At 47.3% G+C, this 22055-nt stretch overlaps 1 protein-coding gene across 5 annotated transcripts in view; it reads right to left on the bottom strand.

Annotated features, from left to right (window-relative positions):
• KANSL1 (KAT8 regulatory NSL complex subunit 1) overlaps positions 1–22055 on the bottom strand; it is an 80635-nt gene that overhangs the window by 21959 nt on the left and 36621 nt on the right. For all 5 annotated transcript variants that reach the window (XM_074557664.1, XM_074557667.1, XM_074557666.1 and 2 more), the window contains one exon: positions 2912–3053. In XM_074557664.1, the coding sequence (XP_074413765.1) occupies positions 2912–3053 (142 nt within the window). The remainder of the gene's footprint in view (positions 1–2911; positions 3054–22055) is intronic.

Here is a 22055-nt window from a genome sequence, read left to right on the forward strand (position 1 = left end):
AAGAAAAACATTGCTATAAACTTGGTGGGACAAGCACAGTGGCTGAGCATTGTTTTATCAGGTTTAACAGATGCTGTTCTGTTTCTGTTTAACTGAGGCTTAACCTAAAGGCAGGACTGCTTTGCTCTCAGAACACAAAGTGAAATAAAATCATTGTAATTATGCATATTCTGGGCTATATTATTATAACAAAGCAGGGCAAAATGTGCAAGGGATCAGGGAGTTGATGGAACCCATCAAACAGAGCCCGGGACAAGGACAAGCCCCAGGGAGCAGCATCTGGTCAAAGAAGGAACTGTGAAGGGGCTGCTCAGGCCAAGAACAGGCAGATCATCATTCTGGAGGCTGCACAATGTGTCACAGCAAAGTGAGCCTGGAGGGAACCTGGGCACGTTATCTGCAGAGAGGACACAGCCACAAGGCTTCCCTGCTATTTTTAAGTGCCTGCAAACAGGGTATTCCACAAGCAGCTCTGAGCACACGCTCCCTGATTTGGTGTTTTCCTCCCCTTCTCACCAACTGAGCTGATGTGAGTGTGCTGAGAGCACAATTCCTGCTGAGAATCCCAGGCAGCAGTTTACCCTCAAAACACAGGGTTATTTTTGACTGCCTCGTCCTTCCCTTGCTTTGATCTGACACAGCAATGTGTCTTTCTTGACGGGTACACTGGGATGTAAACTCTAACATATAAAGGTAATTAAACTAAAAAAAGAATGTAATAAAATTTCTCTGAACTTTAGAACTTGGAGAACTCTGAATTCCTGCAGCAGCTACATTTTAACCTCCTTATGGCCCAATAAACTGGAGTTAAGTTCTATTGACAGAAAAAACAAGGTGTTTCCAAATTCTTTAACTGTTTTCCTTGTACAATTTGAAGCCAAATCCATTCCAACAAGCTCCTGTGTTACTGAAACACAGGGTTGTTTCTCCAGTCTCCTATTCTTGTTCCAAGCCCTTTTAAGATGGTCTGTAGTTTTTCACTGGTGCAAACAGAATCTGTTTTACAACATCCCAGAGCTCAATGACATCAAGATAACGACAGCTGGGTGCAAGAATAATCTCCAGCAAGCTCTATCAGAGATGGGGTAGTGATACTCATGGTTCTGGATTTTTCTTCCTCAGGCAGAACAGCCACTACCCAAAACTCCCAAGTTCTGAATGCCCCTGCACCTTAAGCAACATGTTTTATCTTAAATTCATGTATTGGGGTATCACAGGTGAGTTTTGGTTTGAACAAATCAGAAAGGATGATCCTGTTGGCCAGAATCTCCTTTCAGACCTTGAAGCTGCAGCCTTATAAAAGCCCAGGGGATGTTTGTAATCATTATCAGGCCATTTCATGAGCTGCCATCACCTGGTGAAAGCCCTGAACCTTCCCCATCATTACATGAGTTTTCTCATTTTTTAACTTCTAGCATATAAACCTTCAGCTATTTTGTATTTTGTACTAAAAACCATGCTGCACTGTCAGCTCTAAGACAGAAGGAAGATGACTCTTTCTGAAGAATCATTCATTTGCCCACTTCCCAGAAGCCTTCTGCCCTAATCTCAGTAATGGATTCTGCTCACAAGCTGTGCTCTTTCACCTACTCATTTAGAGCCCTCACTCACTCATTCAATTAAGGCTGTTTTCCTGCACAGCTGCATCAAAGTCCAGCCTCCCTGCCCTGCTTTCCACCCCCTGGAAGCCTCTCCCCACCACCCCAGAGCAGCACACATCTTGGGAAAGGCGTTTGCCAGGCTGAATTCCTGAGCATCTCTCAGTTGATGCAATACCAGGAGCCTTCTTGCCACAAACTCCAGACATTCCTTCCTCCAAGGCCTGACATTTAGATGTGCATGCCTGGACAAGTCTCCATAACAATCCTTTCCTCGTCCCTTCTCTGCTCTCCCCCATTCTCCCACCATCTGAGAGCAATGCTAAAAAAATATACCTTCCACAGAGAAAGGTCAGCACCAAAAAATGATCTTTTTTTAAGGAACAGACTCAATTTTAAGCTTGTTCAGATAGCATCTGAACTAACTTCCTCCACAGGCCACTCCCTTTTCCACTAAATCTCAGCTGTTTTTATCCCCATCCTCAGCTACTCCCAGAAAGAAAATGGGAAGGTTTTAAAAAAATATCAGAGAGAAAGGCTTGAGTGATGGGGAACAGCATCACACATGCAACAGCACCAAAGACTGACTCTAAAGCAAGGTACTGCTCCCTTCACGTTATCATACTGAACCAGGGACAGGAATTACACTCAGTCCATGCCAAATTGCATTACAATTAGTCACAGCTTTGCAATCTGCTTTGGGAGAGAGGCAGGAGGGAAAAGCATCAGACCTCACATCTGCACTCTCTGGTGTCAGAGGGAGGCATTGGGAGGCAAAGCAGAAGCACAGTGGCCAAAGGCCTCCTGCCCCATCCCATCCTGCCCTATCCTGCTCCATTCCTGCCCTGTCCTGTCCCATTCTATCCCAACCTGCTTCATCCAATCCCATCCTGCTTTATCCTGCTCCATCCCTGCCCCATCCTCCTCTGTTCCTGCCCCATTCCTACCCCATCCCATCCTGCTTTATCCTGCTCCATTCCTGCCCCATCCTCCTCCATTCCTGCCCCATTCTGCCCTATCCTGCTCCATCTCACTCCATCCTGCTCCATTCCATTCCATTCCATTCCATTCCATTCCATTCCATTCCATTCCATTCCATTCCATTCCATTCCATCCCATCCCATCCCATCCCACCCTGCCCCATTCCTGTCCCATCCCACTCCATTTCTACCTCATCCTGCCCCATTTCTACCCCATTCCTGTCCCATCCCATGGATCCCCATCCCATGGATCCCCATCCCATCCCAACCCCATTCCTGTCCATTTCTGCCCCATCCTGTCCCCCCCTGCCCCGCCCCATGCCCACCCCTCACCTTGTTGGCTCTGATCTGTTTGTAGATGTCCGTCTGCTGCCGGATGCGGTACTCCAGGTCCGACACGTGGGCCTGCAGCCAGTTCCAGCGGCTGACGATGGCGGCGCGGTCTGCTGCCCACCTCCACTCTGCCCTCCGCCTCCTGCAACACACACACACTTCTTCTCAGCGTGGTTTGAATTACACAGCACACAGAAATCCTGGAGAACTGACAGACAGAGCACAAGCTGCGTTCTGGATGGCAGGACTGATACCATCTCACCACTGCGAATAATTACAGATGTGCTGCAAGGGCTGTGTGTCTGCAGAGCAATATTCCAACATCTGCTGGCACCCACTGACTGAAGTCTTCAAAAAAAGTCTCTGGCATCAGTCCCCAAATCCACCTGAACACAGCTCATACCATGTGTACCCCAATTAAACTTGTGTACCACAATTAAAATTGTGTACCACAATTAAACCTCAGTGACAAGTTCACAACCGCCACTGCTGGGGTTTACAAGGTGGAGAGGAAAAGGGCCAACCTTGCACAAGCTGCTCCCTGCAATGGTGTGCTGCAAAGCAACCCTGATTTCTGCATCTGATGGGTGGACCAAGGAAATAAAGAAGCCAGGAAATAAAGTCAAATGTCATCAAACCACCCTCAATCCCTACTGCTGCACTCCAGGGCAGACAGGAACACAGAGAGGGTGAGGAATGGAGAAATCCACAACTGCACTCTCCATGTTAAAAGCCACAGTGTCATGAAAATATACCCTAAGCACACTGATTCCTGTGGATAAACATTAAGGTTTCCCAGAAAGGAAGAAAACCCAGACATGGTGTGGAAACAAAGCATCAGCAGAAAGTGCTGACAAATCCAATGTTGCTGCACAAAGCCTTTGCCACATCTGGATGCTTAGCAATTAAGAAATTAATCACAAAATAATTCCCTTTGCCCATCTCCCCCCCTCCCTTCTGTGCAGGAATTTTGAACCAGCCAGAGCATGTGGGGCAGGGGAGCCACAGCAATGTCCAGATGTTCCCTCCAAAATCAAACCAGAAAGTCTTCTGCTGAGATTAACCCATTTCAGAGCTGAAAGCAGCCACGACAGCACAAGCAGCACGTGGTAAATGAGGTTTTGTACTGAGGCAGCCCCAGCTGCAAAGATGGGAAGGAGCAGAAATCATTGAGTTCTTCAAAAAATCTGCACCTCCTGGCCCTCTGACCTGATTCAGGCATAATTGTTACCAAACGCACTTGCCTAAAAATGAAATAAATACAGAAAAGTCCCGGGGTTATTACAAGTTTCAAATCAACTAATAGAAATACCCTGAAAAGGAGGAGTTGGTTGCTTCAAACTTGTCCTGGGTTGACTATATGATGCTTTTATCCCCAATCGTCTCATTCTGTTTATGTTGAATAATAATAAGTTTTGTACCTTTAAGAGTGTTACAGAGAGTGAAGAGGGAGAGAGAAGAAGCGCGCAGTTTTGTTTTTCAGACACTGCACTCCTCCACATTCCTGCTCCTGACTGTGTTGTCTGCGGACGGACAGCGGGACAGAGAGCTCTTCTTTTGCTTTTTAGTTAGTGTTAGCTAGCTGAGGCAAAGAAGTTCCCTGGACTGTTTTTTTCCCTTTTCTTTGGACCTCTTGGAACTGCTCTGGACTGAACACCCAGGAGAGCACCGGCAGCTGCAGCTGTGGCCACCGGGCCGGCCCTGGCCTGCGACAATTCCAGCACTGAGAGACTGATCAGAGACTGAGTGAGCTGCTGCTTGAACCCGGGGTTTTTCTCAGTTTGTCATCTCTTTTAGAGTGGCAAGGGGTCTCATTGTTTTGATACTGTTTTGGTCTTATTGTTTAATAAACAGGGGTTTTTTTCCACCTTTCTCCAAGGAGGTATTTTTCTTTCCTCCCGGACCAGTTGGGGGGAGGGGCCGATTGGATCTGCTTTTCCCACCGGAGCTCCTTTGGGGGGATTCTTCCCCAAATTTGCTCTAAACTTGGACAAATACATGAATTGGCGCCCAACGCGCGGCTGGAAAATGTGGAAAAAAGCCCTATTAATTGTGTGTCTGTGGTTGTTAAAGCAGTTAGTAGCTATGCTGCTTGAACCCCTGATGTCTCTGGTTGAGAACGCCTCTGTATGGCTCTGGGCTCTAGACCTTTTTGAGGTTTCAATACCTTTCTGGTCATTAGGGTTATTGTCCTTAACAAGTAATTTTTACGGTAGAGGGGTACGGATTGGAATAGCTGTTGTGCTGGCCTTGGTGATAATGATTTATAAAGCGTTCAAAAAGATACTGACCTCTGTTTACAGCATGTATGGTTTATGGTTTCTTCATCCTACCCTGCATCCCAATTCCAGTGGTATGTTTTGGGAATTTATTAGTAACTACACTCAGTCTGTTAGAGGAGGAGCTAAGAATGAGACTTTCCAGCCTTCCCTTTCCCTCTTCTCCTTTGAATCGGTTATGTCACTTTTTGAGAATGTTCAGTTTCCCCTGAATGTTAAAGAGACCATCTTTCTGGTATTTAATTTGGTAAGTTTCCTCTATATGGTCTGCAGCTTCTCTAGAATGAGGACTGAGATATCCAGAGGAGCTGGTGAGACCCCTGATCCAGAAGCAGATGCAGGCGTGAAAAATCCTGAGTGGGGTGGAGAATGGGAAAATATAGGCCAAACCCTGAAGGAATTTTCTGATCCTGTAGACTGGGATTTCCCACGGGAACAAATTCAGAACGCAGCAGAGGTGGGGAAATACCTAAAGGAGAAGTGCCATGACGATTCTAAGGAGAAAAGGCTAATTGCAATAAGCTGGGCCCTGGCCTATGCTTATCGCACTTTGTTAGATACTGTCGGGCAGCAGACAGAGGCAGGGGGGCAGGGAGATAAATCAGCTATCCCAGTCACTCAAGCTGTAGCCAACAGCCCAGGCTCAGAGCCAGCAGCTAGACCAGACAGTGAGCCTAAGCCAGCATCTAAACCCATGGCTGTTGCTACCAGTACTAGAAGTGGGAAACGCACGGAAAAAACTGATCGACCAGTGGATGATGATGATGATGATGGTGGATAATGCAAAAAGATGGAAGAACACGATGTGTACCTCAGGGAGACCTGATTGTTGCATAAAACCTGTATAAATATCACTGTTTCCTGAATGTTATTACCATTGTCTGTGTATAGTTGTATAATGGATGTATCATGTATGTACTTGTAGAGTTAGAATTTATATTAGTTTTAGTAGTAAGCAGACGATATGGGGATAAGGGGTGGAATGTCCTGGGTTGACTATATGATGCTTTTATCCCCAATCGTCTCATTCTGTTTATGTTGAATAATAATAAGTTTTGTACCTTTAAGAGTGTTACAGAGAGTGAAGAGGGAGAGAGAAGAAGCGCGCAGTTTTGTTTTTCAGACACTGCACTCCTCCACATTCCTGCTCCTGACTGTGTTGTCTGCGGACGGACAGCGGGACAGAGAGCTCTTCTTTTGCTTTTTAGTTAGTGTTAGCTAGCTGAGGCAAAGAAGTTCCCTGGACTGTTTTTTTCCCTTTTCTTTGGACCTCTTGGAACTGCTCTGGACTGAACACCCAGGAGAGCACCGGCAGCTGCAGCTGTGGCCACCGGGCCGGCCCTGGCCTGCGACAATTCCAGCACTGAGAGACTGATCAGAGACTGAGTGAGCTGCTGCTTGAACCCGGGGTTTTTCTCAGTTTGTCATCTCTTTTAGAGTGGCAAGGGGTCTCATTGTTTTGATACTGTTTTGGTCTTATTGTTTAATAAACAGGGGTTTTTTTCCACCTTTCTCCAAGGAGGTATTTTTCTTTCCTCCCGGACCAGTTGGGGGGAGGGGCCGATTGGATCTGCTTTTCCCACCGGAGCTCCTTTGGGGGGATTCTTCCCCAAATTTGCTCTAAACTTGGACAAAACTGCAAGTGAAACTCCTGCATTTAGAACAAGACACGTTATCCATATTCCTGCTGGACCCTTGGCTGTCCCTGCAAAGCCACATTCCCACAAAAGAGGCAACAGCATCCACTGCCTTCTGCCCTCCCAGCCTTCTCCAAAACACCTTCAGGGGTTCAAATCCTTCCCTGTGTAAACCCAGATTTCAGCAGTTTGCTCTTTGGGGAGCCACAGGAATTTTTAGAAGGAAGTTTTTAGAATCAAATGCTGCTGAGAGTACACCCAAAGTGCCAATTCCCTAAGTTTGCCTCTCCCAACATTACAAAGCACCTCTGCCTGCTGGAACACTGGCCTGTGCTGATAAATACAGCCTATTCTTTTGCTCAGATTACACAGAAATTGAGATTAGGTATGAAAAGAATAGCTTAAAACCCATTTCGTTTCTTAAGTGCCATGGCAGCACACAAGCAGCAGCAGACCTGCTCCTCACCTTAAAATCAGGACACATCCTACCCCAGAAAAACCCACTGGATTTGAAGCAAAAATAACCCAAGGAAGCGAAACACAGGAATGCACACTTCATCCTCTGACACCCTGCGGCAGCACTGGAGGAGGGGAAGAGCAGAATGATGGCTCAGCCACACTTTCCAAAACAGCACCCAGAGTAGTGGCTCTATATTTAGAACGGAGCCTTTCCCAGCTCGGTGCCACCCTTCCCTGCGAGGTGCTGGCAGCAACACCACGGGATGGATGTTCCCTCATGGCATCAGCTCTGGGACAAGGACCCACGGATATTCCTCAGCTGTAATGCCTCTACAAGCATTTGTGAAAATGATTCTTTTCTCACCTAGCATTAGATAGGAGTAACCACGCACACAACACAGAGTGTGTGATGTCCTGCAGTGACCACTGGGGATGTGAAACCTCCACTTGCTCTGGGGGACAGGAAAACCCTGAAAACCCTCTCCCTTCTGTCTAAATCTGAACAGAGTCCACAAGGAAAATGGAGAGGGACTTTTCACAAGGGCATGGAGTGACAGGAAAAGGGGGAATGGCTGCAAAGTGACAGAGGGAAGGATTACATTGGATATTGGGAAGAAATGCCTCCCTGTGAGGGTGGTTACACCCTGGCACAGGGATTGCTCAGTTCCATCCCCTGCCATGGCAGGGACATCTCCCACTGTCCCAGCTGCTCTCAGCCCTGCCCAGCCTGGCCTTGGGCACTGCCAGGGATGCAGGGGCAGCCCCAGCTGCTCTGGGTACCTGTGCCAGGGCTGCCCACCCTCCCAGGGAAGGATTTCTCCCCAATATCCAATCTCAGCCTCAGTTCCAAGTCCCTCAGGCAGCCCATCCGCCCACCAGCCCATGCTGCTTTCTGCTGAGCCCATGCAGCTGAATTCCAACCAGGCAGACAGACACAGCCCCAGCAAACAGGGGGAATTAGAGATTAGCAGACTGATTTTTCACCAGGAGACTGCCCTACTAAAGGCCCAGCTGCAAAGTGAGCAGAGCAGGCCCACCAGCTGCTGCCAAACCATCCTGGTAATGACATGGAGCAGCACAGAAAAATGGAGCTAGAACTGATTTCAGAGCAGAAAAAAGTTCCAGGCTGGAGGGGAGCTACATTATCAGATCCACCTCTAGGAATCAGCAGAATGAATGAAGTTTCTGCCACTCCAAGCACTTGAGCAAACCCAAACCATCTTGATGTTCAATGAGGAACAACAGGTCATGCTGCAAGAAACAGTCAATGCCAGAAGAGAGAGAAACACAGCACAGAAGCACTGAGGAGCTGTGCAGGCAGCCAAGCAGGCTGAGAGCTGGGACAGCCATGGGAGGGTTCACTGGGAACCAGAAAATGCCTTTGGCACTGATGCCAGGAGGTGGCACAGCCCGGGGCAGCTCCCAGAGCTCGGACACTCACAGATTAATGCCACAACATGAGGCAGTAAACTCCAGCTTTCCAGGCACTTCCCACATGGTTCCCATCCTCCACTATGTGCTGTGTATTCCCAGGGGGCTCAGCCTCCCTCACCTTCCAGAGGCAGACTGGGAATATTTCAGCCCTTCCCACCCTGGCACTGGGACAGAGCCCAGAAGGTACAGGATAGGACCTTTCTTCAATAAGACAACCAATTCAGCTGCTATTTTCCACTTTGCTCATGTCCCTGCATATTCTTCACATTCATTTTTCAGCTCACCAAACTTTACTATTATTATTATTATTATCATTTTTTGGATCAATGCAAGACCAGATCAGTGTGTGGAGCAAGAGTTAAAGCTCTGCCAAACCCACTCTCATGATGACTCTGAGGGAGGAAGAGAAAACCCCACAAGGCTCGAGAACAATCTCATTAGCTGCTCGTAACATTTCTGCCTGCAAAGAAGCCAAAGTGAACAATTTGTTCAGCTCAACACCCGCCCCCAGCCCTGGACAGAACCATCAGCTTTGAAGGGCTCTTTATTCCCAGCATGTGCTCGGCACTCTGCTCAATCTCCTTCCAACCTCCCCTTGGCTCATTCATTCCCATATTCACACAAATCCAGGACCTCCACAGGCTGGGAGTAAAGGCTTATTCCCACTGAAAAGTCCTCACTGCTCAAACTTGGGAGCACAAATCCTAAAGCACGAGCAGGGCCGAGCCAAGCTCCTGCCCCAAGACAGAAGTGCCCAGTTTCTCAGCAGTAAACTAAAATTCACTGTTTTTTTTTTTTTTTTAATTTTCCTCCTGTTTGTAGCTCAGACAGCCCTGCTGGCTGTGAATCACCCCCTGCACAAACGGTGACACCAGCCCTTGCTGGGGTCTGGGATGGAGTCAAAGTCCCAGCTCCAGAGCACTGCCCAAGGCTGGACCAGATGGTCTCAGAGGGCTTTTCCAACTGAAAGCACTGCAGGACTTTGTGCAGGTGGAATCCACAGCCCCAGGTGCTACACCAGGCTGGTGACACAGCATCCCATCCCATCCCATCCCATCCCATCCCATCCCATCCCATCCCATCCCATCCCATCCCACCCGCCTCGGGTCGGGATCCTGCCCGGAGCACCAGGGTGACTCATGGGGACACTGAGTCACTCCTGCCTTCCCCAGCCCGTCCACAATCCCTGTGCAGACACTGAACCTCCAGAGGACAGGCAGGAGCTCCCACCAAGGCCTGGAAATGGCAGAACGCTCTCTCAGAAGTTCTTCTGTGCTGTTTCAAATCCAAGTGCCCCACATCTTCACACCATGACATTTATGCGCTGCCCCGAGCATTTATTCAGCTGACTGACTGAAAAACAGCCATTCCCAGCTCTAGCTGCTCTTGAGCCCTCAGCAGCAACAATTGTTCTGTGACAATAGCCAAAAATCAGGATTTTATTCTTGCAGCTATGCCAATGCAATACTTTGGGCCATGTCTGAACCCTGCTTATACCCACGGACAGAGGTGTGAGAAGGGGAAGGTGCAGGACAGGAGCTTGGATCAGAAGTGTGGTCACCACAAACTGCCTTGGACACCAGGAAAACCAACTCTGCAGAGGCTCAGCAGAGCAGTCAGCTGAAAAATACCATGTTTTGAGGGAATTTATTGGGCCCATTTTTCAGTATGGTTCTGCACACACTCATGGGCACAGAGGGAGGCAGAGCAGCTTGAACTCTCTGTGTGCAGACTCTGCCTGATCGCCATCACTCCAGAAATTAAGGCAGTTTCTTACTCCCTTGCAGCTAAATCCAAGAATGAAAAGGTGACACTACACAAGGCACCAAAGTTTGCTCCAACTGTGTTCAGTTCATTGAGAATTTTCCCTTTAAAGCTCTGGTTAAAGATGCTGTTCTCAACATTACAAATTATGAACCAAGAATGCCCACTTTTCCCTCAAAATACCTAAAATACAATTGTACAAACTTACAACAAACATCTTCCAGGAGCATATCCTTCTTTTTGCTGAGAAGGACATCAATATTATAATTCTGCTTTATCAATATGATAATTTTGCTTATAGCAGCTTCCCAGTAGATCTGGGTTGCACAGGAGAATCATTACCTTTATTGGATCAACATTTTTCACTAGCAGTTAAAATTCTTCTACAAGAAAGCACAAAGTGGCAGAAGCACAAAGCCAAGGTGGGATCTCACCAAGAGATTTCAAACTTCCTTCTGGCAAAGAGGGGCAGTGACTCCTGTTCACTAAGAGGATACAGCAAGCGATGACAGAGGTTTGACATCAGGAGCACAACCAGCAACAGCCACAAGCCATTATCTAGAATATTGCATTTCTATCCTAAAGCTCCGCTTGCTGCCAAAGCAAAGCCCCAGCAGAGCAAAGCAGGCACTTCCCAGCTCCTGGTCTCCCTTCATGAGATCACCTCACTTGGCAGCATGGGACGATGTGACTTTCTGGATTGCTGGAAAACAAGCTTCCCTGAGAATAATGCCATTAAAACATCAAAGAAGAGAAGGAAGGGGGTGTTCAGCGTTCTGAGCTCTTCAAACAAAACTGAGCACAACAGAGAGGAGACAATAACAGCACAGAGTAAACTGTTGGAGAAGTTATTACACTTGTTCCACAGCAAAGCCCTTTGTATGCAGCAAATAGAGGAGTTTGGTGTCCAAGCGGGGGAGCGCTCGCTGCAGCCCATTAGTGCCACGGTCCCCGGGGAACAAGAATAGGGACTATGCAAATCAGGATCCATTGTTAAAAGGGAAAATTTATTTCACATTCCTGAGCAGCAGTGTTCCTGGAGCATAACAATTGGAGAGGCCCTTCTGCTGAGCACGGCACATTTTTATGCTCCACAGTAAATCAATATTCCATAATACAGAAACTACAGAAATTACAGCCAGGGTGAAGATGGCAGCCCCGAGCTTTGGTGAGCAGCACCAACACAATGCTGTGTCAGAACAGGACTTATGTGGGACCAGCTTTCATTGTTCAGGAGAGTTACTGAAGCAGAATTTACTGAATGATTCTCAGGATGTTAAAGCTTCCAGCTCATGCCATAAGGTGAATGGCACCAACAAAGGTGTTTCCTGACTGTGCTGCTCTCAATCTCAACAAGTGCCACTACACCTGTCTCAGTGTCCTGAACCTTCCCCACTTGGGCAGCGCCAGCAAAACAATCTCACAATGAGAAAAAGTGGAGTTAATCTCAAAGCACTCTTCCTTGCAAGAGAGGAATTGGCTATTCCTTTAGTATTTTACCAAATTTCCCAACAACAGGGCTCACTGCACACTGACACAGGATGCACAAACTTGTTTTCAACTCAGCCACTTCTGATCACTGTCACTCCAGGATGGAAGTGAGCAGGGCAACAAATAAAACCTGCTTTCATTTTCCTCTTGGTTTATCTCACAGGAGATAGAGCCTTCCTCTCAGCCCCCACCCAGTGCACGCTGACAGAGGAGTGAGCAGCACGGATACTCCCATCTCTCCAGGCATGAAAAAGCAGCTTCAGTCTCTTCACTCCTCATTATGCAGCCGTTAAGACCTGAGGTCAAAGGGTGTTTTGTCATGGCCCATGGGGACCAGGGGGGCTTTTGTTTAACGCCACAGGTTCTGCAGCCCAAGATCAAAATGAAGCTTCAGGATAAGTGATTACACTGAAACAGGCTCAGCTCCAGGCCTGGGAAATTTCTGCACCGCTGGGATGACCTCACCCTCCTTATCTGCTCTTTCATGTCCTGGGAGGAAGAGGAGAGAGCTCAGCAAACACGTCTCCAAATGCAGAATTCCGACATTGTGTTCCTGAATGCAGCTCTGAGATCACAAAACTACACTCTGCTCTCTACCTGGAACACAAAAGCTCTAAACCCTCCTCACAGAAGTCTCCTAAAAAGTTTTTTTTTCAGTGTTCCTCACAGTACCTTAGAGTAAGGAGGATTTTTAAGCTCACACAAAGGCACCAGTCAAGAAGTCCAGAGAATTTTTGACTCCCCATCTCTGGAAATGTTCAAGGCCTGGGGCTTGGAGCAACCTGCTCAAATGGGAGGTGTCCCTGCCCATGGCAGGGGGGTGAAACTGGGTAAGCTTTAAGGTTCCTTTCAACCCAACCCATCCTATGATTCTAAAAAATACATTTGTTTGACCCATGTAATGACATCAGGACAAACCAAATAGAAGCCAGGGAAGATTTCCAGTAGGAGCAGGAGTTCTCAGCAGGGCCAAACATGACTGAAATGGCCTGGGCTTGGAGTAAGGGGGAATCCATACTGGATTTTAGGGGACACAGCAGCACAGAAACATCAATGCAGAAGTGCATCAGAGGTATGAATTCACAAGCAGGTGCAGTCCCAAGGCTCCCTGCCTTCCAGGGGAGCAGCAATCTGCTCCCCAGCCTTTGCGAGAGCACTGGGAGCAAGTTCCACAAGTACAACCCCACTCAGGGGCTTGCCCTGATTTCCAAGCCTTCAATCCCAGCAGCTTCAGAGTCATAGGAAAAACCAGATTTCCTTTTCTTTTTTGGCTTGAAGCATGGGGAGGTCATCCCTGTTCAAAGCAACAGGAACACCATGTCTTTTAGGGAAAGAGAACACCCAGTGATGCAGATATTTTCTGTGGTGCTCTGCTCCTCTGCAGCCCCTCTTAGCACAAGTCCCTCCCCAACACAGTTCCCAGCAAAGATCACCTCTTCAGTCCAACAAATCAGAGCAAGAATAAAGCTACACATCAATATTAAATCTGAAGGTCATTTCGTCAAGGGAAGGGGCAGCCGTGCTATTTCTGGCACCAATCCAAGGAAACTTTCCTCTCTCAACCCAAAGAGCCATTCCAGTTAACACAGAAATAACACATTTCTGGCCTCCGAGCCCTTTATCTAAGAAATGGGATAATATAATCCTGGCTGAAGGACTGCTGCATAGTACAGCAGCATGGAAAAAGTCCAGAGAGAAATGGAACGGGAGAGCAGGAGACTGATGTGAGTCACGCTGGGCTGGGTTTTGCGTGGAGCCAGAGAAACACGGTGGGAAGGGGCCATGGAGCATGGGGATGGCATGGGCAGGGAGAAAGGCAGCTGCTCCCAGCCAGGCAGCACCAGAGGCAGCACAGCAGAAGGTAAAAATGATGGACTTAGCAATTGTGTTCCACTGCAAGGATGCAGAAAGGTTTCATGGCACTGAGACCAGCAACCCAGGGGGAGCTGCTGGTTTGGGGTGGGTAAACTGGGGGCACAAGAGAAAGGAGCTCTGCCCAGAGCTCTGTCCTGGGGGTGGCTGGAGATGGCCAAAATAAGGCTGTGAAAATCCAGTTGTATTTCCATGAGAAGAAAGGAACAATCTGCATTGTTCGGCCACGTGAAACCCCTTTTATCAGCGATGCTCTGGCACACAAAGCACTGAAGAAACACTGGATTCAAACATCAAATGGGAGCCACAAAAGAGCATCTCTGCTTTCTAAGAAAGGGCTGAGCTCTGACCAGGTGGAAGAATCTTCCAGAAGAGCAACTCTGGCCACTAATGAAGGGTTTTCAGGGAGCTTCCCATCTCATTCTAATCTGCATTCAACCACCAGCACATGGTGTCACTTCCCTCCACTCCTCATCACAGCTTTGGCACCAATGGCTGTCTGTCAACACCCATGAATTTCTCAGGCATTCCTGGCTCCTTTATCAAGTTTTCCATCATTTAATGAATCTCATTTAATAAATCTGCAAATCCCTCTGCATGGTCCCAGAGAGCACAGTTTAAGAGCCACTATTTCAGTCTGAACTACCTTCTGAATGTATTTGCCAGAAACAATTTTAAACCCCAGCAGTTTGTGGGCAGTAGAGAGGAGTATTTCACCCAACACACTGGAGGCTGGAGCTGAACATTAAATGTTGGGTGATTTACCAGGAAGTGATGGAGATGAAAAGGAGCCACTGGGCAGCTCCTCTGAGGGCTGCAGCTGATCTGTGGGTCCCACCCTGGCAGGGGATCTGCCTTTGGGACAGGGACTGAACCCTCTGAGGTGGCTGAAGGGGAGCTCAGCTCCTGCCAGAGCTCCCCCTGTGCCCTGCTCTGCTGCCATGCTGCCAAACCAGCCCTCAACACAACCCAGCGAGCGCCCTGTGAAACAAGGGCCTCCCCCAAACAGAGCTGCAGCCACAGGAGGCCTCTGCTGCTCTGGGCTGACAAAGGCCTTAATGTTTAAACTTACAGATCCCCTATTTACTGTGCTGAAAGAGGCAGGGAGTAATTGAAACCCTGCGAGCACAGGAGCGCTGGAGGGGGAAGGAAGGGGGATCTGGGTGAGGCTGCAGAGCTGGGGAGGCCGATGCTCACACACTGAAGGCTGGGGTTTGGACAGGACCCATCCAAATCACAGACCCTGTTTGCTGCACGGGACCCTGAGGGAGCCCCCAGGACAAGGACAGCCCCGCCAGGGCCACTCCTCAAGGACTCCTTGCAGAAGGATTTACACAGTGACTCTGGATGATGAATGAACTCTGCAGAGACCAAATACATAAAGTCACATGTGAATGTGCATTTCTCCTACAGAGCCAAAAGGCACTGGCCCACGAGAGAGAACACAGAACTACCACTGAGAGCACAGTTAAGGGTTAACTCCAGGTAGGCTCCAAGGAGGAAATCCACATCTGACCTGGGAGAAAAGCAAAGAACAAACAAAAAGCAAGAAAAGCAAGAAGCTGATAGCAGAGTCCATGTTTGTCTATCCATGGAGGGAATCTAATTCTTATTTCCTACATCACAAAGGAAGCCCTTCCCTTAGGGAATAGGACACTGCTGAGGTGGAATCCCAGCTGAGGGCTCTCATCCATCTTTGAAACGTGGGGGAAGAATAAAGTCTTACAGTTTAAAAGGCCCAGAGCTGGGCCCCCAGCCCCACTCTGCGAATTCCGTGCTCCATCACAGATCTGCTGTTTGATCCTGGCCATGGTACTTGACATCTTTTTCTCATCTATTAAATGGCCAGAGGAGTTCTGGCTCACGGTCAAGAGGCTCTGTTATCTGTGGGGTATTTATTGTCCCAGGCACAGGATCACTTTAGAGTGGAATGGTTTTAGCATCACAGAAGACATTCCACTGTAACCATCAATTTACTACCTTCTCTCTTTTAATTAATTAAACACTGCCAAAAAGGCTCCCTCTGATCAGACCCACACTCCCTCCCAGGCACAGGGGAGGTGGGTGAAGAAAAGCAGAACAAAGGGAGGGTTTTACCTTGTGGCATCTCTGATCCTATAGCTGCCCTCCCCACTGCCAGGCTCTTCTGGAGGAAAATATGTGTCACAGACACACACACACAAATTTAGGAGTGATTATATGGGTTTCATTTCATTTATTGGGATTAAAAGCAAGGGGTAAGGTGCAGGTTAACAATCCACTCATGTAGTAACTCTTGTTGTTTGGGTTTTTTATTAGTTTAGCTACATGAGGCATCTTCAATGTGAATTTGGGGAGCAGGACTGAGCAGCTGTTCCCATGTCACAACTGTTACACCCTCCTGAATGTTTCCTCCTTCTCTCCCTGCAGCTCAGGCTCTTCCCAGAGACTCTGGCTATTCCCTAAAGCTGGGGAAAGGACACGCTGTGTTCAGCAATTCTTTTTGTCCCCTCATGCTCCATTTTCTTTCTTCAATGTCTCAAAAAAACAGAAGGAAAAACAAACCACAAACAAAACTCAAAAAGCTGCAGCTATTTCTCCCCTTTAGTAATCCTGAATATATTTATTATCATGTCTGACCTACAAAAGAAAACATGACCTGATCTAGAGAAGCCTGCATCAAGCGTTATTTTGCCTTTTTGCTGTTTTGTTTTTAAATCCACCCTTCCCCCAGAGCTCTGATTTTGCAGCAGTTGAGACTGGACAAACACTTCTGAAGGAAGTGGCAGAATTTCCTCGATGTATCTGCTGAGAAAGCCTCTGCCCAGAGGCACCAGGGAAACTGAGGAGGTTTTCAGAACGCTGCCATCCCAAAATTCAATTCTGGGCAAAATAAACGAGGCTGGGCAGGAGCAACCTGGTCTAGTGGAGAGTGTCCACTAGGAGGGGATGATCTTTAAGGTCCTCCCAGCCCAAATAATTCCAGGATTCCCCAAAATCAGGCCCACCCACGCTGTGTCTCACCCTGTGTGTGCCAACAGCCATCCCACTGCTCTTGGGCTGAGTTTGGGCCCAGCTGCAGCAAATCCAAGCCTTAATCCTTGCACATGAGAGCGGAGAGAACAGGGCAGGAGCTGAGGCTGCTGCTGCTGCCCTCGACAGGTGTGGAGGCAGAACCTGGATGGGTGACAGGGCCTCAATGAGCCCCTTCATGCCCGGCACTGCTGGGACAATGAAACCTCTGTCCAAAGCCTCGGAAATAAAGTTCCTCTTTGTGAGAGTTGAACTCTGACAAGCAAGAGCTGCAACCCAAACCCGACTCCACCTCCTGCCAGGACTCAGACAAATCCCAACCTCTGAGTTTGTGCTGTGTCCTGCCTTGCCACGACCAGAAAATTCCCTGTACAGCCCCAGTGTGAAACCACTGAGGTGTCACCAGAGACACCCCCTGATCCCAAAGGGCTGGAGCTGACAAACTGAACAAAGGGGAACAGGAAATAAGTCTGGTCACAATTCCAACACTCCTCTGCAGCCACTGCAAAAGGGGTTGTGCAAACATATTTCATAAATAGGTCAGAGAAATGAAAAAGCAGATGACAGACAGATGGCACAGCGAAAGGAGACGAGGAGGAAGAAGGGGGCAAGACCATCTGAGCCAAGAGAGGAGCAGCCAAGGAATTCTTCAATGAAATCCCAGTTGGATTAAACAGCTCCATGCTCCAAACTTTACAAGAGGTGAAACACAAACAGGAAGTCCATTTTATTTTCACAAGGATCCTATAGATGGAAATCACATCTCCAAGTAGCAGATGCTGCTCACCTTCTAGCACCTCAAATTCAGGTCATTGCTGGGAATGGAGCCAAAGTGCCCTGGTAATTAGGGTCTAAAGGACAGCATGAATTAAGGACACGCCAGCTTCAACCCTAGCAAAGCTCCCACCAGCACCAACACAACCTTTGTACAAACTTTACAAGAAAAACATCACCTGGTGTGTGTTAAAAGAAATTATTGTAGTGGAACACTCAGTGATCCATCAGACTTCATCTCATCTGCAGACATGAATCCCAGAATGGTTTGGGTTGGAAAGACCTCAAACCTCATCCAGTGCCACCCCTGCCATGGCAGAGACACCTCCCACTGTCCCAGGGTGCTCCAGCCCCAGTGTCCAACCTGGCCTGGGACACTTCAGGGATGGAGCAGTCGCAATAAATTCCTCTCATGGCAGAACCAGATATGTCAGAACTGCAACACACTTCATATTTCCTGTACACATTAAGTTTCTCCACGTCAAAAACTCCACATATGTAACATAAAATGTGTTTAAATGCTTAAAGATAACTCTCTTTGAAAAAATCTTTGGTGCTCGACAGGTTCTTGACCAAGCCATCAGCACGGTTCTCACCCACAGAGCACACAAACCACGTCCCAGATGATGAGCAACTGAAAGGACAGACCATGAACAGGAGGCATTTGAGTAGTTTCTGCAAAACAAAAATCTAAATAAACCTTGATTGAAGGAACAAAAAGTAGTGAGATGCATCACTGACAGCAAGATGGTTCACTGATACTGACAGCAAAAGAGAGCATGAAAACACTCTTAACACTTCTGACGGTATGCAGCTGACACAAAGGAATATAGGGCAGAATTGTAGTATTGGAATTTATGGGTTTTTTAAAAGATGGAGAGAAAAATGAGTTTGGATCACTGAGGAAAAGCACAGTTGGATTACAGCACTAAGAAGCCTCCTCTAAAAGAGAAGAGAGGGGTGGTAAATGATCCATCAACAAGCCAGAAACTTTTAAGTGAAGTTTTAAGTAAATGAGAACAGATTTAAAAAGCCATAACATCTCCAGTTCAAATTCAGCTCTGTTCAGATGGCAAGAGGCTACAGGATCACACCCACAAGAATCTGGATTTGCTCCTTGGCTTCCCAACCCAACAGGCAAGGGAGGAAACAAGAACTGATGCCTGCAAGACCAACCTAAGCAGGAAAAGAAGGGTTTGGAAAATCCATTCCAGCTCAAGCAAACAAGCCTTTACTCAGCTAAATCAGCCTCCACAGTGATGTCTTCTCACATAAATGATCTCATCTGGCCTTATGATCCAAGGCAAAAACAAGTATTCCTGACACCAGCTCTCTGAGCTTGCTTGCTTTCTTTTCCTGCCAGTTCCCTCAGGATCATTTTGTCTTTTCCCAGCAGTGTTTCTGTCCCGTTGCCCAAGGCCCTGCACCATTCCATCCATGTCCTGCTCCTTCCAGGCCAGCAGCTGGAAGATCAACACACACTGTCCACACACACCATGTGCTTGCTTAGCAGAATTTAAGCACAAAACGTTTTCAGTCCCAGCAAAGTGTCCCAACCACCAGCACCCAGCAAGTACTCACAGCACTCAAACACTGCCCTGCTCATTCTGGTGTGGTTGAAGGAGCCAAGTGTGTGGATCACTCCATGGAACCAGCCCCATTGTGACAACCAGAGCTCAGCTCTGCACCCACAGCTGGCACGGAGGAGCCTTTGGACCTAAACACCTTTCAAGAGATGCTCAGGCACAGCCAGAAGGTGCATCTGCCCCTCCAACCTGGAAATCCTGCTGGAAGGGGATGAGGAGCTCACACCTGCTTCACACGTTATTCAGAGGACAATAAAGAAACTAATTATGTTTGGAAAGTCACAAGTTATTTATAGCATGACAGCAAATTTGTTGCCAGGAGAGCTTCAAGCAGGTCAGGGTTACAGTCCTACAGTCACCTGCACAGGGCAGCTAAAATACCTGGGCTGGCCTACCCTTGAAATAAAACTGAGTTCAAACACAGCTAGGGCCTTAAAAGCAATCCTCCAGCACGAATTTGCTAAAAATCTTAAAATGGAAACATCATTTAAAGACCTTTATCAGAAGAGACAGAGAAAAGGGTCATGTAACCTGTGGGTGTCTGATTTATTACAGGTGAGCTAGGCAGGGAGACATTCAAACACATCATTAGAAAACAGAGAGGTGGAACAGACTCAGAACAAGCACCTCCTCTTGCAGCAATGCCAATTCTTCACCACAGCTCCAGGCCAGTCACCCTCCCAACACCCCAGTCAAAACTCTGAATCACACCCTGAGACAAGAGCAAACAAGGAAAGTGTCCAGCCCCCATTCACTAGGGAATCTGATTACTCACACTGTCCTGCAGCTAATGGAAAAAGAGACACAGTGTGACAGAGGTGACACAGCCAGACCTGCAAAAGCAGCGCTCACTTTTCCCTCCAGCACCCGCAGAGCAACCCACCACCAGCACCTGCCTCCTCCCTTTCTGCTGCTCACTGTTGACAAAACCCAGAGCCTTTTAAGATGTATTTAGTAATAACTGAACTGTTTTTTTTAAAGGAAAATGAGGCCTCTGTTGATTTCACAGGGCAGGACAGGCTGCACCCATCTTCAGCTGTTCTTACAGAAAACGTGTGCAGAAACATTATCAATTAGATAATTGATCAATTGATAATGCAGCAGTGGAGCATCTCTGCATCTGCTCTCCATGCACTTCACAAAGCTACAGAACAGAAAGAGGGACAAAAGTGAGGGAATGGGGAGGGAATTTAATCAACATCAAAATTCATTATGCAGAAATTCTGTTCAATCACCTGCTATTCCATGATGAAGAGAGCTCACCATGCTTGTTTCATCTTCCCATGCCTGTCTCAAGACAAAGTGGATAAATCCTGGGGCAGTGAGTAAAACCTGTGACCCTTCTTTCTGTGTTTCAATGCTTCTCCAGGATATATTCTTCCTTTATAGGACAACACCTTCTACTTCACAACTGAGAAACCAAGAAACGAATTGCTTCAAAACAGCAAAGAATTCCAGAGTAACTATTCCAGACTTTACAACGCTGGTGGGAATAAATTCTCAGTGAATATGGCTTCAAAAAGCACCCTGTGCCCTCTCTTCCTCTTTCAGCTCGCTAAAATAAGACTTAAGAGGAAATCTGCCAAGACACCAAAGAAAAAGGCCACCTCTTCTGCTAAGGGAACTAAGGGAAGCAACAATAACCCTCAGCAAAAGCACAAAGATAAAGGTTTTTAAAGCTGCACCACAATCTGAGGGAGCCAGGAACGGTTCTCAAGGATATTTAACACCCCATGATGTGTCCTCCTGCCCTGGGAATGACAGCAGCTCCAAGCTGCCCAATTCTCCACACAAAACAGCAGAGGGCCTCTGCAGGTCCTCACAAAGGTATCTGCAGAGTAATTCAAATTTAAAATATTTTAAAACAAAAATAATAAAAAAATAAAAGTAATAAAAGAAAAAGGAAAAAGCTGTGGCTGCTCCTGGATCCCTGGCAGTGCCCAAGGCCAGGCTGGACAGGGTTTGGAGCACTGGGACAGTGGGAGGTGTCCCTGGATGAGCTTTAAGGGCCCTGCCTACCCAAACCAGTCTGGGATTTTTTTATTCTGTAACTGTGTTTCCTTCAATCATTCAGCTCACCTAATTCTGCCCTTTGCCTGACCAGATTAAGTAATTACCAGCAGCATGGCAGCAATGGGAGGACAGTGGTTTCTGGAACATGGAATGATGCCAGAAAAGCTTTGGGATCCAGTTCCCAAGCAGAGGGAGGGGAAGCTCACTGCTGCCTCATTTCACAGCAATGACATCAGCCTGAGCTCCCTGGAAATCTGAAGCCTCTCTCCAGGAGGATGGATCAGTGCTGGGCTCAGAGTGGTCACGGGGCTGCTGAGCACATCAGGTGATTCACACACAAAAGCGATTTCAGTCTTCCTCCACCACCAGCTATTTATTCATATATCAGACATTTATATCATACATCTTACTATATATATATATATATATAATTTTATACATATATAATTATTATATATATATAATATAATGTCTCTCATGCCTGAGTAAACGTCACCTAGAAAAGTTTAAGGCTTAACTGCTGGGTTATTTCATGTTTGTGCAGTGCTTTCAAGATTACAACACTCTGTGTGCTAAGCATTATCATCAAGTCTAAGAAGGGCAGACTTGGCTCTAGGAGAGATACTAGAATTACATACACACCAATTAAAACACTTGGATTCTTTCCAGAGCAGATCACTCCGATTTTGTCTTTCTGCTTGTCAGTACACAGCTCCACAAATGTCTGCTTTTTGGAGACATGGGACAGAAATCCACACAGTCAAGTTCCTAAAGGCAAATAATATCAAAAACCATTCCTAAATGGCAGAAGATTATCCTCAAA

The sequence above is a fragment of the Zonotrichia albicollis genome, chromosome 23, assembly GCF_047830755.1.
Source record: "Zonotrichia albicollis isolate bZonAlb1 chromosome 23, bZonAlb1.hap1, whole genome shotgun sequence".
In the NCBI taxonomy this organism is placed as follows: domain Eukaryota; kingdom Metazoa; phylum Chordata; class Aves; order Passeriformes; family Passerellidae; genus Zonotrichia; species Zonotrichia albicollis.